Source organism: Lynx rufus, unplaced genomic scaffold (genome assembly GCF_022079265.1).
Source record: "Lynx rufus isolate CCGP_SWC_20201006 ecotype Redwood Valley unplaced genomic scaffold, mLynRuf1.p SCAF_8, whole genome shotgun sequence".
Taxonomy (NCBI): Eukaryota; Metazoa; Chordata; class Mammalia; order Carnivora; family Felidae; genus Lynx; species Lynx rufus.
The window spans coordinates 35324755-35337910 of NW_025814896.1; the positions used below are offsets into that span (position 1 = coordinate 35324755).

The window sequence follows — 13156 nt, forward strand, 5'->3', positions numbered from 1 at the left end:
ACTTCTATTTAAACAGGCTACAACTGGAAGGTTTAACAAGTCATTCAGGGGGCAGCGTTCCTTTGTGACAATCCAGCATTTAATAGTGCTATAGATGTTACATTTATCTTCATGGAAAGAATGAAAGCTGTTTATTAAAGAATAAAGTATGGCACCAGAATGAAGATTGCTCTGTGGTGGGGAGGAGATAAACAAAGCGTTTACATTATTCTTATGCAAAATGGATACAGGCTATCCAATAAAAACCACCAGTTTTAGCTCGTAGTTTTACTCATCAGGAATGCTTTCTCTTTCTCTTTTCAGCAATGGGTAGAAGGACTGAGATCAATCATACACAACTTCAGGGCCAACAATGTCAGTCCAATGACCTGCCTCAAAAAACAGTGAGTTTTGTTATATCACTCTTTGTTCTTGGCTGTTAAAAAGCAAAAGGTCAGATTAGGAGATAAAGGCTTAGTATATGGCCAGGCGGCATATTACTTGTCTTCCCCTCCATGCTCCTGACCTTGGAGAGGAAGTTCCCAATATATATCTGTACTCTCAGGCCACTTGGCAAGGCGTGTATGATAAACCCGTAGTCCAAAACAGATGTGAAAGGAATGGTTGATGGCAGGAAGATGCTGGAACCTCAGCATCCCCTGCCGTATCCTCTAGGTAGTAGGCACTGACCTTTGTGTCTCCAGACAGAGTGCTGATCGTTAGTTTTCCATGCCTAGGGAGATATGTAGTTGGATGCTGCGGTAGCTGGAGCCTCTGTTGTGTGAAACTGAGAATTGGGGAGTGTGGCCAAGAGAAGCACTTACAAGAGCACCCATTGCTAGGGTCAAAAAGGAGCACTGGCCCGGGGACTGTTCAGCACACAGTCAGGGATCCAAACATACTGGCCTTACCCCCGCTCACTGTATCCAAAAATGCGGCGGGGGCTGAGTTGGGGGGGGAACGATGCACCTCACTGGTAGATTTGTAACCCTTATGAAGTTATTCCATCGGGGTGACTTGAAAGTTAGGTAGAAATCCTAGCCAAAGCCAAAGTCAGACTGTTGAAAGAGCAGCAATCAGCAGAGGAGTGGGGCCGCCTGCCATTATAGGGCCACTGGTAGGCAGTTGTAGGTGCAGAAGGGAACTACACTGAGAAATTATGGAAATAAACCTTCACTCTCAACCTGGCCTAGCAGCAAAGGTGTGATTCCTTGGACTGTCAGGCAGGAGGAAGAGAAATCAGCCCTTGGGGCACTTTCATCCTTACTTTTGGTCCCTTTGGCAGGTACTTTAAGAGTATGTGCTCTCGACTAAGATCCTAGTTGGGCTGCTTAGTTGTTGGGTGACTCTTGGCGAGTTCTTAGCCTTGTGCCTCACTGTGCTAATCTGTGACTGGAGATGGTCACCATAACTCATTTTACAAGATTACCTCACAGGTGCAGTGAGGTCCTGGGAAATGCTCAGCCCAGTGCCTGGCTCCCAGTCCTCTTCATTCACTATTAGTAGTTTTGATTTATATGCCATCCCAACTATATTCTTTCCATCATCTTAGTAAGGGGTAGTTAGTCTTGTAAATACCTCTTTGTTGTGCAGCGACTTCTCCTTTTCTTCTGCAGTTGCTGTGGCATATTTTCTTAAAAATAAAGAGCCACAGTGGATACTTGATGTTACAGTTTGGGTATTGATTGAATCCAAAAGATCTGAGACTTAGAGAATGCCCACTTACACCTGAGGGACCCCAATATCCATATCTGGACATACGATCATACCTGTTCCCAGTGGTATCATGCTCAGATCCCTTTATAGAGCTGGTGTTCATCCATCCACCAGCCACCATAAGGGTTAGCTCATCAAGAGGTCACACCTGCCCATTTCTACAGAGAATTACCCTCTGCTGAAGGGGAGTCGCTGTGCCTGGGAGACTGTACTCCTCCCTCTTCCTGGTGGGAAGCCCATGCCTGATGATGGGCTAGCACAGGATACAAAAGGCTAGCCCCCATGCCACCAAGTTGGATGCACATCACACTCCAGAGCTCCCCATGGCATCAGGCTAAAGCCCCAGCAGAGACCACAGCTTTGTGTGACTGTTCTCCCTGCCCTTTCTGCTTCCCTCACGCCTATTGTCTTGAAAACATCAGTTGAAAAGGAGTCACTTGTGCTTCTAGGAAACTGACACAGCACAGAAACTTTACCAATTTGTCATATTCTGCTTTTATTAGAATTTTATTGACTGGAAACAATGAGAATGTGAACTAATAGCTAAGAACAGTCTTACCATCAACGTACAAATAAACGTTGTGGGTCCCTGTGTGTCAGGAAAGCAATGAGTTGCTTCCTGTCAATTGAGTTAATGAACTTCTCTTACTATTGGAAGTTAGGGAAGATGCCCATTCGATCTGTGCTTTGCTGCACTGGGAGCTGAGAGTGGAGATCCCTATGTGTCCTCAGGATAAGGTTGGCTGGTGTCAGCATGCAGTTGCATTTCCTACCACCTTAACAGAGATTATTTTTATTTTAATATTTTGCCAGAATTTTTTTTTAAGTTTGAGAGAGAGCAAGAGAGTGCAGGGGAGGGGCAGAGAGAGGGAGAGATAGAAACCCAAGTAGGCTCCACGCTGTCAGTGAGGAGTCCAATGCAGGACTGGAACTCATGAACCATGAGATCATGACCTGAGCTGAGATCAGTTGGTTGCTTAACTGACTGAGCCACCCAGGCACACCCTTAGGAGAGATTATTAAGGATGAGACCAGTCACCAAGTAAGTACCCACAATTTGTTTTGCTCAGTGCGTGCACCCAATTTTCTAATTCATCCAGGGTTGCTGAGAAAAGTACAGAACTCCCAGTTAAATTTAAATTTAAGATAAGTAATAGTTCTTTAGCATAAGCATATCCTGTGCAGTATTTGGAACATACTTGTAAAAAACATTATTATTTTTCTGAAGTTCTAATTTAACTGAGAGTCTTGTATTTGTATTTGCTAATTGTGACAGCCATAAATTCATCTCACAGTGTATTATTGTCTCTGACCTTCAGAATAAATGTTCTTTGTTTGAATGAACTTTCTTTTAAAGTTCTTACCTGGATTGAAGTATTCCTCTTAAGAAACATTAAAACAGTGTTGTTACCGTTGTTTTCCAGCTGGATGAAATTGGCGTTTATGACCAACACAAATGGTAAAATTCCAGTTAGGAGGTAAGTCGATCATTCCTGTCTGTATTTCATACCCTTGGTCGACCCTCATGATACCAGACCAAAGAGAGAGCCCTTCACAAGTGATTGTTAAATGCTTTCACTAAAGATATTTCTGGAAGCTTATTTTAAATCACTCCATCAAACGCTGTGTTCAGTTTGTAAAAACCATTTGTGGATGTAAACTTGCATTTTTCCTCACAATGGGTAGCATTAACTCTGCTTTGATGAAGAACGTCCGAAGATGTATCAGTATTCTTTATATCTTCAAACAAGTGGGCTTTGAGGATTTTAATGTCTTTCGTCTACTTGCCCTAAGCAACCATTCGCTACAATTAAAGAAGTTGTATTGTGCACCTGTAGCAGAAGTGTATATAGACTGTGTCTTCAGAAGTGTGGTGCCTCTGGACAGTGCTGCTTGTTCTGGGCCTTGTTGTTCCTCTGGTGGCCAGTGGGAAGGGGGAGGTAGACTCCTTTGGCTTCTTGCCACTTAATCTCTAGGTGTACCATTGCTGACCCCACACACTCTTCAGAACTGTCACTTTATCCCCTCACTCTGCCCAAGTTAACAGTGGCAATGAAAAAACAATGGCAGTAAAGCCTGAAAGGAATCAAGAAGGAAGGGAAAAAAAATGAAAACATGAAAAAGATGTGTCTTCCACATGGGTTCTTTAATACTTAAGCTGGTATGTTTCACCCTCTGAGGATTCCTCATGCTTCCCTCTTTTCTGCCTCTCTACTCCCTCTCTGGTGTTAGGATTTGCTAATGGTCTGTGGGTACACCCGGAAGCTCTTGAGATGGCAGCAATAGGGATTATTTGCCAAACTCTCCTGATATCTTTTTGGCTGGCATTTGTGTAAGCACTTCATGGAAATTTCTGAAGCTGGAGTGGGCATCATCTGTCCCCATGAAACCAGGAGTGTGTTTGGATTCATAAGCCCAAGCCCACAGCCTGAATTAGTCCCGGGTTTCCCGGATACCAACCCATTCTTCCAGGATTCTCCAGACTTAGGTTGATGTTGACTTCCTCTCTGGATACCACTTTAGCAAAGAAGCCAACGGAAACAGCAACAAATAAAACCCAGAGCTACTAGGTAGAATCTTGTCTTAGAACTGCCCTATCTTTCAGAGATGAAGTGAACAGGTCCCCAGCTGCATCGCATTTGAGCAAGTGCATTTGAGCAGTGGCTTGCTGATCACACTTAGCCATTTCTGACTTTTCTCCATCTCCTTCTCTGCCAGGCACTTCATTCTGCCTTGACATTTCCATTCTGTTTCCCCATGAGGTTATCACTATACTCTCTCAAAATCGCTCTTTTCGCATTTAACAGAACTGTCCTAGAAGTCATCATTTTTCTTAATTCTGTGTTCTGTAACAGCCCATGTGACACGACAGAAATATCAATGAGGAAATTAAAAGCATATGAATCATAAGACCATGGACAGTATTTTTACTTAACCTTTTATTGAGGGCTTACCAAGTTGTAGACCTTACACATGTGTTGTGGTCTTTACAAATCGAGATGTAGGATTCTCTGCTTTTTGTTAACTTACTAGCAAATCAATTTTGTGTCTACTCTAGAAAAAAGTAGACCTTAAAACAAAAACAAAAAACCCAGTTAGCACCCTTGATTGATAATTGTTGGCAAAGATACTTTACACTGATCTTTATTTCACTTAAAATCCTTTGCTCTGCAGGGCACTTGGGTGGCTCAGTCAGTTAAGCATCCAACTTCAGCTTAGGTCATGATCTCATGTCCCGTGTGTTGGAGCCCTGCGTCGGGCTCTGTGCTGACAGCTCAGAGTCTGGAGCCTGCTTCAGATTCTGTGTCTCCCTCTCTGTCTCTGCCCCTCCCCTGCTCACACTCTGTCTCTCACGCTCTTAAAAATAAATAAACATAAAACAAAAAATTTAAAATCCTTTGCTCTGTTGAGCAATAGCAGGACAATTATTTTAATGTATCCCAGCATTCTACAGCTAAGTACGTTTTTCTTTAAAATTTTTCTTTAAACTTAGCACAGACAGCAGTGTGAATAGAAATGTATATTGGATCTGTTTTTACATGCTTTACTGTCCTGCTTTCTCTTCCAAGATAAGGTTCAGGAAATGGACGAAGTAGAAACACATAGATTGCAATCAAAGCACTTCTAACTAGCAATTCTGGTTTCATTTATATGTATCCTACTAATCAAGCCATTGTTAGACAAGATTGGAAATCTTTTATGATTTCAAAGATCTTTATCTAGCATGTTCACATGCAAAATTATTACCATCCTTATGTCGTTTTCTTTAGCTCTCTTTGACATGAACTCTTTGGTGCCTGCCAGTATTAACAGGTGTTTGACACAAGACATCTGTTATTTGGGGGCAGTTTGTTAAAGTTGATGGAGAATTGATAGCAAGCCAGAAAAAAGCGGTAAGTCTTCTGGTAGATGAGCTGCCAAGGGCTAGGTGGAAATTGTTCTGAATGTTTTAATGGATATGAAGAGTAAACACTTTTAAAATGTCATTTTATCACTATCATTCTGGAGTTCCTAAAATGGAAACTATTACTATAGTGTGCATGCTGTTAAAAAGGGTCTGGCTTCATAGTCGTTACATAGCTTGGGAATGGCCCCTGCTCTTGAGTATTAACCAAAATATAATATCCAGGAAGTTGCAGGCATGATTAATGAAGAAAGTCTTAACTCTTTATCTCCCTCTTTTCTTTCTATGTACATAAACTTACACAGTCTGCTTTTCTCTCAAACCTACAAACTCCTACTCAATTTATCTTCTCACCTAGACCAAGGCTTTTGAAAATCACTCTTTTCTTTGCCATTTCTTATTCCTTGTAACCTGGAGTTGGAACCAATGGCTAGAGAGTCGGGAAATAGTAGCCAGACAAAAATTATGGGCTGTGGCAGGAAGTAGTCTTAAAAGAGACCGTTGTATTAAAGAGGAAGGCTGAGAGCCTCAGGTATGATCATGGTAGCCCAACTCCTATGTAATCTGTACATGTCCTGAAGTCCTAGTTTTTCAACAAAGTTAGTAGGACTCTGCTGAGGCTTCACTCCATGAGTCTGACCTGAGTGTTTCAAAAAATGGTGTTAAAACCATGGAATGGATTGTAGGCCCATTGAGGACAAAGAAAGAGTGAGACTCCCTTGGTTTTTTCAGAATCATTTCTGTCTTTATCACCTGTAAAGTCTGCTGGAACATGGAATTGAACCAGGACTCTAATAGGACTGGGCTCCACTCAAGGTTATTTGCTTTTGTAGCATTTCCTTTGGGGAAGGTGGTTTATTATGATTCAACAAAAACTCATTGAGTATCTGTTAGCCATGAAGCACTAACCTGTACTCTGTGGGTGTGAGGCTATATATAAGAGTTGAATAAATCACAGTCCTTTCTAAATACTCTCCTACGAAATGCCTATGATGGTATTTAAAAATGTCCCCAGGTTGTGATAAATGTGTTTCTTGCAGGACCCTGTTAAAGGGTATTCTGCTGGGCCTCTAACCGGAAACTCTAAGAATTCACCTTTGTGCCACAACCCCCCCCGCCTTACCTCTGAGTGAATCCATTTTAAGGCCCAGGGCTGATTCTGATAGCTGCCTGAAGCAAAGGCAATAAAGGCACTTTATTAGATAGATCAGGGGAATGGTCTTTTCAACTTCCTTGCTTCTATTGTCCATCCTGGGTTTGGTCTCCGTCAGAATGAGGTGAGCAAATCCATGGTGACATTACCCAGCCCAAGCCCCCTCAGAAAAGAAGGCCAGAGAAAGAGCCCCTGTGGCCATAATACCATTTCTCGCCTTTATTTCCTGTGCAGTCATGTTGTTGGGCTCTGACTTTGCCCTCACTAGTATATCCCTACATGGATTTCTTTCTCTCCTGGCACTGGACACCCTAATTCCTTCTTTTTCTCTCTCAATCTGTTTACCTGCCCCCTAGCCCCAAGTGCTAATGCATAGACCTCCTCCTCCCATGAGACATTCTTGTTCTACTTCCTGTTCATGTCTTGGTACTTCAACAAGCTCTAGCCAAAAGATTCTATTCCTATAGGCTCTTCCTTTCCTCCCTACCCTCCAACCCACACCCAGAAAGGCTCAGGCCCTGTACCTGCTACATTCATGACCACGTCAATCAGTTTTCATGTCGTTTTTCAGGCCTATCCAACCTAACCAAAGCTCGAGTTCACTGAGATACCCCTGAGATTGCTGTACAAACAGTTTCTTCCTGTCCCAAATCTGGGGATGCTGGGGCCTGTAGCTCTCATGTTAACACATACTTAAAAAAAAAAAAAAAGAGATTGAGAACACTGATTAGCTACTTTCCTGTTTTATAAAGGTCAGGTAAATTGCTTCTCACCCCAATTCAGTGCATGAAAATTCCATGAACTAGAGAAGTGGAAAATGTGGACATAACACCCTCTATCCTAGAAACTGGTTTACTTGATGTCAAACACATATGCTGTACCATGTCTGTAGATTTGTTAAAGAGAATCCGTGGGCCTCCCTCTACTTGAATACAGCTGTCTCAAGCGCTCTTAAAAATGTGCTTCTAAGTATTCTTGGACTGAGTATGAAACAACAAAGCTTTGAATGAACACATAACAACTCCTTTACCTAAAGTTAGATCTTCCCAATCTATTTTGGGAAGTTGTATTCTGCAGTTGAAGAGGTGCGTTTTCCCACTCATCAAGAATACTTGGCGCTTAGTGCTTGCATTTGGAGCTGGCCTCCACTTAATATGAATGGCGGAGTGCATGACAGGGTTGGGGCATGGGGAGGCACTGCTACCAAGCTCCTTGTGCTCACACCGAAGGCATTCCGAAGCCAAGCTTCCTGGATGAAAGTAAGCTCTGTCCTCAGGTTGGACTTTTGAAATTAAAGTTTCAGTTATGGTGACAGCTTACCTGGGCTTCCACTCACAGAATAAAGGAAGTTTCCTTTGGTTGGCTAAGGCATGGCTCAGAGCCAAACATGAATTCTAGGGTGCTAGCTTGACACCTCCCTGGGTCATTCTGAATGTCACCAACGCATTTCTCATAGGAAATAGGCTCGATGCACACCATCCTAGTTAAAAGGCAGCATCATTATTTAAAATTACCTTGTGTCAGGGGAAAGCCAAGATTCTGTGGAAACATTGAATAAGTGTTCCCCTAACTCTCCTCCCACCACACCTTTGCTTTTTCAATAAACTTCCTAAGCCTTGAGGCAGCTGGCACATCAGAGTAGTTCAAGAGTACTTAGCTCAAAACAATTTTTTTTTTCAAAATATGTCTGATAATGCATGTCTGCTATAGTACCAAGGTATAAGGGCCATCACCAGCCTAGACTGACTTCTTAGGGGACTACTTTTTTTTCCCCAAACCTATATAGTGTCAACATGAGGTTTTATTCTAGACTTACTGTCCCATCTGCCATATTCCTCTTCCCTGAGAAAGAGGAATTGTTTTTGTCCATTGTCCATTGTCATTGTTTTTGTCCAACAACATGTATCTCCCAGGGCTTTTGGGGGTGGGGTGGAGGGGTGAGAGAGAGAGTGTGAACAGGGGAGGGGCACAGGGGATCTGAAGCAAGCTCTGTGCTGACAGATGTGGGGCTCAAACTCACGAACCCTGAGATCATGACCTGCGCAAATGTCGGATGCTTAACCCACTGAGCCACCCAGGCACTGCTCTCCCAGGGGTTCTTGTGTTCACAATCACCAGGGAGACACCTGTCTTAGAATCAAGTTGCCTCACTAGCAGAACCAGAGGGATATTGTAGGAGAGAGTTAGTGAAGTGAAAAACACCCAGAAATGAAAACGAATTGTATTTTCCTTTCCTTTCTCCAACCCCCATCCCACATCCCTAGTATTTCTTAGATTTTTGCCTCCATGAAATTAGAATTAACAATAACTTGATTTTTCTTTATTTTCTGCCCTAGTATTACTAGAACCTTTGCATCGGGGAAAACAGAAAAGGTGATCTTTCAAGCACTCAAGGAGTTAGGTCTTCCCAGTGGAAAGGTATTTATTAGTTTAATTATGTGTTTTGTAAAACGATTTTGTCTAGTTATGTTCTCATATGTAATAAGCCAGATTATTTATGTAACACTGATCTCATTTAGATTCAGAACTAGTTTCAGTCACATATAGTACAGGTAATTTTCTCCTTCCTGCCTGCCTTTTGTTCCCTGGGCATTTAACCTAAATGTTTCCAAATTCAAACAGTGTACTTCAAAATGTTTTTGTCAGTTTCATTAAGAAAAAGAAATGTCAGCAAGGCAACTCTTCTACACAGCTGGTGGGAAGCTTATTTTCAAGAAGCCTGTCCACATCGCCTCGACCAAGCACAATGTCAGTGTTCTTCAAGGTGGCTGTGGGGTACTTTGTAAAGCACTCCTCCCTACACAAACCATTTGTGTTCTTGGCCCCTTGGATTTAGAGTATTTGAAATTAATTGATTGACTGCAAGACAGATTTAAGCCTGTTCCTACTTTAACAAATCCTACTTGAAATACAAACTGCAGTATGTGAAGGAAAATTTTATGTGGTTGTCCTGAGCAGCTTCATGTGGTCTTGTGAAAATTCATAAGATAAGCGTAAGTAAACACTGGCTTTGATTTATTCAGCAGCCTTTAGGCAGGCACATGATTTTCTCCATCGTGGAGAGAAAGAAGAAATGTTTCTTTATATTTTATGGGGTGTTGCCCAGAGCAAGCCCAGACGTAGCCAGTGTTTGAACCCACAGATCACGGCCACATGGTAACAAGAGACGCCCATTTACACATGCTGGTGTGCTGGCAGGATGGCCCGGCCACAGTTGGACTTGGCCTTCTGGCTTCTGTCAGTAAGAGTCAGAGATTGAGGCCCTGGGATCCCAGGTGGTCATTGCTTTGCTTCATGATCCTGTGGATTCTTTGCCTTCACGAGAAAAATGTGGCAGGAGTTATGACACCCTCTTGTTCTTTACAGAATGATGAAATCGAGCCTGCAGCATTTACTTATGAAAAGTTCTATGAACTGACACAAAAGATTTGTCCTCGAACAGATATAGAGGATCTTTTTAAAAAAATGTAAGTTCCATTTATGGAGTTCTTGTCCTTTTAGATTTTTAAGACACCTTTTTGTCATAATATTTTAATATACTGTGTTGAGAGTCTGGAGGAGTATCTAGTCAGGGTTACATTTTCAGCCCTTAGTTTATGACCGTAAAAGTTCACTCTGACTTTTTGAGAAACTTTTACAAAAATTAATGGCAGCACCTGGAACTATCCCCCCCGCCCCTTGCATTGGCTTTACTAACTACCTACAATTTTAACCTGCTCCTTTAGGTATTAACCCATTATGTGAACTAACTAGATTGAATTATGGAATGTTATTATGTCGTTGAAAAGTTCATTCATTCCAGTTATTTCAAATGGATGACTTACATGTTGTTTTGAAAAATAACATCTTTTGATAATACTAAAGAAGAACTGCAGACATTTTCTGAGCTAATGGGAGTGTTTTCTTTCTCTTGTTGGGTTGTTTGTTTTGTTCTTACGAACAGTCTCTGGCCATTTTAAGAGTGCACCACTACCTCAGGGTTAGAAGATAAGTTTAGAATTATCATCAACAAATGTCAACATGTAAATCGTACCTACTTGTAGCATCATATACAAAAACTTACTTTTTCTAATAAATTTCTTTTCAGCAATGGAGACAAAACTGATTATTTAACGGTAGACCAATTAGTGAGCTTTCTAAATGAAGTAAGCTTTTTCATACATTAACTCCATAAAGTCTGTGTGCAGTGGCTTGCCTCCTCCAGTGTCCCCATTGCATGTCCGCATCATATGCCCGCATCATATGCCCTTATTCGCTTTGCTTCTGACCTGCTGATCTTTCCAGATGGCTTTCTTTACCAGGTGCAAAAATCAGCTGCTGCTCCTGTGTGTCCATGCGCTTCCAACACGTTGGCTTTGCACACTGCTTTTTTCTGTTGGTTTTCTCGCTATGGATGTGTAGCTCTGGTTCTTTGTGTGCGTGTGGATTTTATAATATATGCATTTAATTAAATGTGTCTGTGTTTTTGCAAGATGATATTGAAGGTACTTTTTTTTTTCCTATTGATCTCATTAGAGAATGGATTGAGATTACCACACTGTAGTTGGATTCTCCATTGCTAACTTTTTCTCATACCTTTGCATGGACTGGAAAGCTTTATTTTTGTCTTTTAATGGATTGCATGTAAGGACAGTATGTAGGTTCAAATAGAATATTTTGACAACAAGCACAACACTGGAGTTCCTGGGTGAAAATATAGTACATACTAGGCCAATTAGATTGCAGGTTAAATTTTTACATTTTATTTTTATAACAAGCTTAGGGCTCATTTTAGAATATGATTCACTTAACAACCAAAACTGGTTGACAACATTTGCTTAAGCACAAGAGAAAAATATATTTTAGAACACGTGAAAGTTGCAACTTTTCTTACAGCTAAAATTAACTTTTTTTTTTCTTTATGAACGTAGAGAAGAATGTTCTGTTCAGTGAAACCCCTTGAAGTTTTTGCTAATCCAAAATGGAAAATTTACTTTTTTTCTACCACATTAATAAGTTTCAGTGAGGAAGGGACAATGTATTTTTGTTTCAAAGCAATTTTTAATATAATTTAACCATTATACCATATAAAAAGAAAACATTAGAAGAGAGAGTATCATGCCAGACAGGAGGTATTGCCCCAAAGAACAGAAAACAGGCAGGCTGTGATTTGCCAGGATGTAGAGACAAATCACATCTTTGCCAATGGGCTTCTCTTTTCTTGCCTTTTTAGGACTTACTGGCTCCCAATTTGCAGGGTTACCCTTTCAAAGCTCTGATATCGAGAGCCTAAAAGCCCATGTTCAGGAAAGACTAACCACTCCGTTTATCAGCACAGATGCCTCACCTCCACTTTTAAATAAGCCTTTCAGTACAATACAATATTTATTTTACTTGAAAACATTTCAAGTCTTTCCACCCCATTAGTTTTTGGTCATGCGAATACTATGTTTATAATCTTTACCCAGATAATATCCACATTCCTGTGCCACCGTTGCTCAAGTTGCCTTGCTTTGTTTCCTTAACTCCTTCCTCCTTTCCTTTATTTTTAAGATTTATTGTTTTATTTCTCTCAGCTTCTTCATGCACTTGGGGTCACTGATCATCTTAAGTTTTGGTGAGATGGGCAGGAATATCTTGCTTTTTGCTAAAGAAGGAAGGCCTTTTAGAGGCATGGACAAAATTTATATCATTAGTTTGCTGCTTCCTAAAAACAAGGTCTCTTGCACACTCTGGGATGAACTGACACCCAGCCATCTATTAAACATGACAGAGACTTTTCTATGTGTGTCACTGTGAAAATAAAGAGTTCTGAAGTCTTGAGGTTAGGTGCTGCGTTCATGGGCTCTTAAGGCTTTCCCCTTAGTTTTTGTAAACCTACCCAGTAATCACTTGCAATTCTTGCAAGTCTAAGATATAACATTAAATATTAAAATATGTGATCATCTGTACATTCTGCCATCCAAACTCTTTCTTAAAATACTATTAGTTGATAAACTTTTATACATTGCTATCACAGGGGCCATTAGCACTCATTGGTTCTTAATATTTTCTTCTGTTTGGCTTTTCATTCACAGTAAGGAAGCACCTTTAATTTTGAAATGGGACAGATGGAATCAGTGGGATTCTAGATTTTGTTAGATCATAAAGACTACAAGATGGTCCAGGAAAGTGTGCAACCTTTATTTTTAATCAAAGTGTCTGCCTGAATCTCTTCCTTTTCTGTCCTAGTGAACTGAATTGGAAAGACTAGATAGAAATCTGAATGTGTCCTTGAAGAAGTTTGTGAAACTTAGAGAACATTCTGCCAGCTCCTTTCAACCTCTCCTTTGAGTCCTACAGTGACCCCCCTCTTCTCTCTCCAGAACCAAAAGCACCCTTAAGGTAGAGCGCCTTTGAAACCCATAATGAAAGGAGACAACATT

General features: G+C 41.1%; 1 protein-coding gene across 1 annotated transcript in view; it reads left to right on the top strand.

The window, feature by feature from the left end:
- Nucleotides 1-13156, top strand: part of PLCB4 (phospholipase C beta 4) — a 340960-nt gene that overhangs the window by 225712 nt on the left and 102092 nt on the right. Inside the window, exons 8-12 of the mRNA XM_047069062.1 lie at nt 304-383; nt 3120-3173; nt 9089-9170; nt 10119-10219; nt 10840-10897. Coding sequence (XP_046925018.1) covers nt 304-383; nt 3120-3173; nt 9089-9170; nt 10119-10219; nt 10840-10897 — 375 coding nt within the window. The remainder of the gene's footprint in view (nt 1-303; nt 384-3119; nt 3174-9088; nt 9171-10118; nt 10220-10839; nt 10898-13156) is intronic.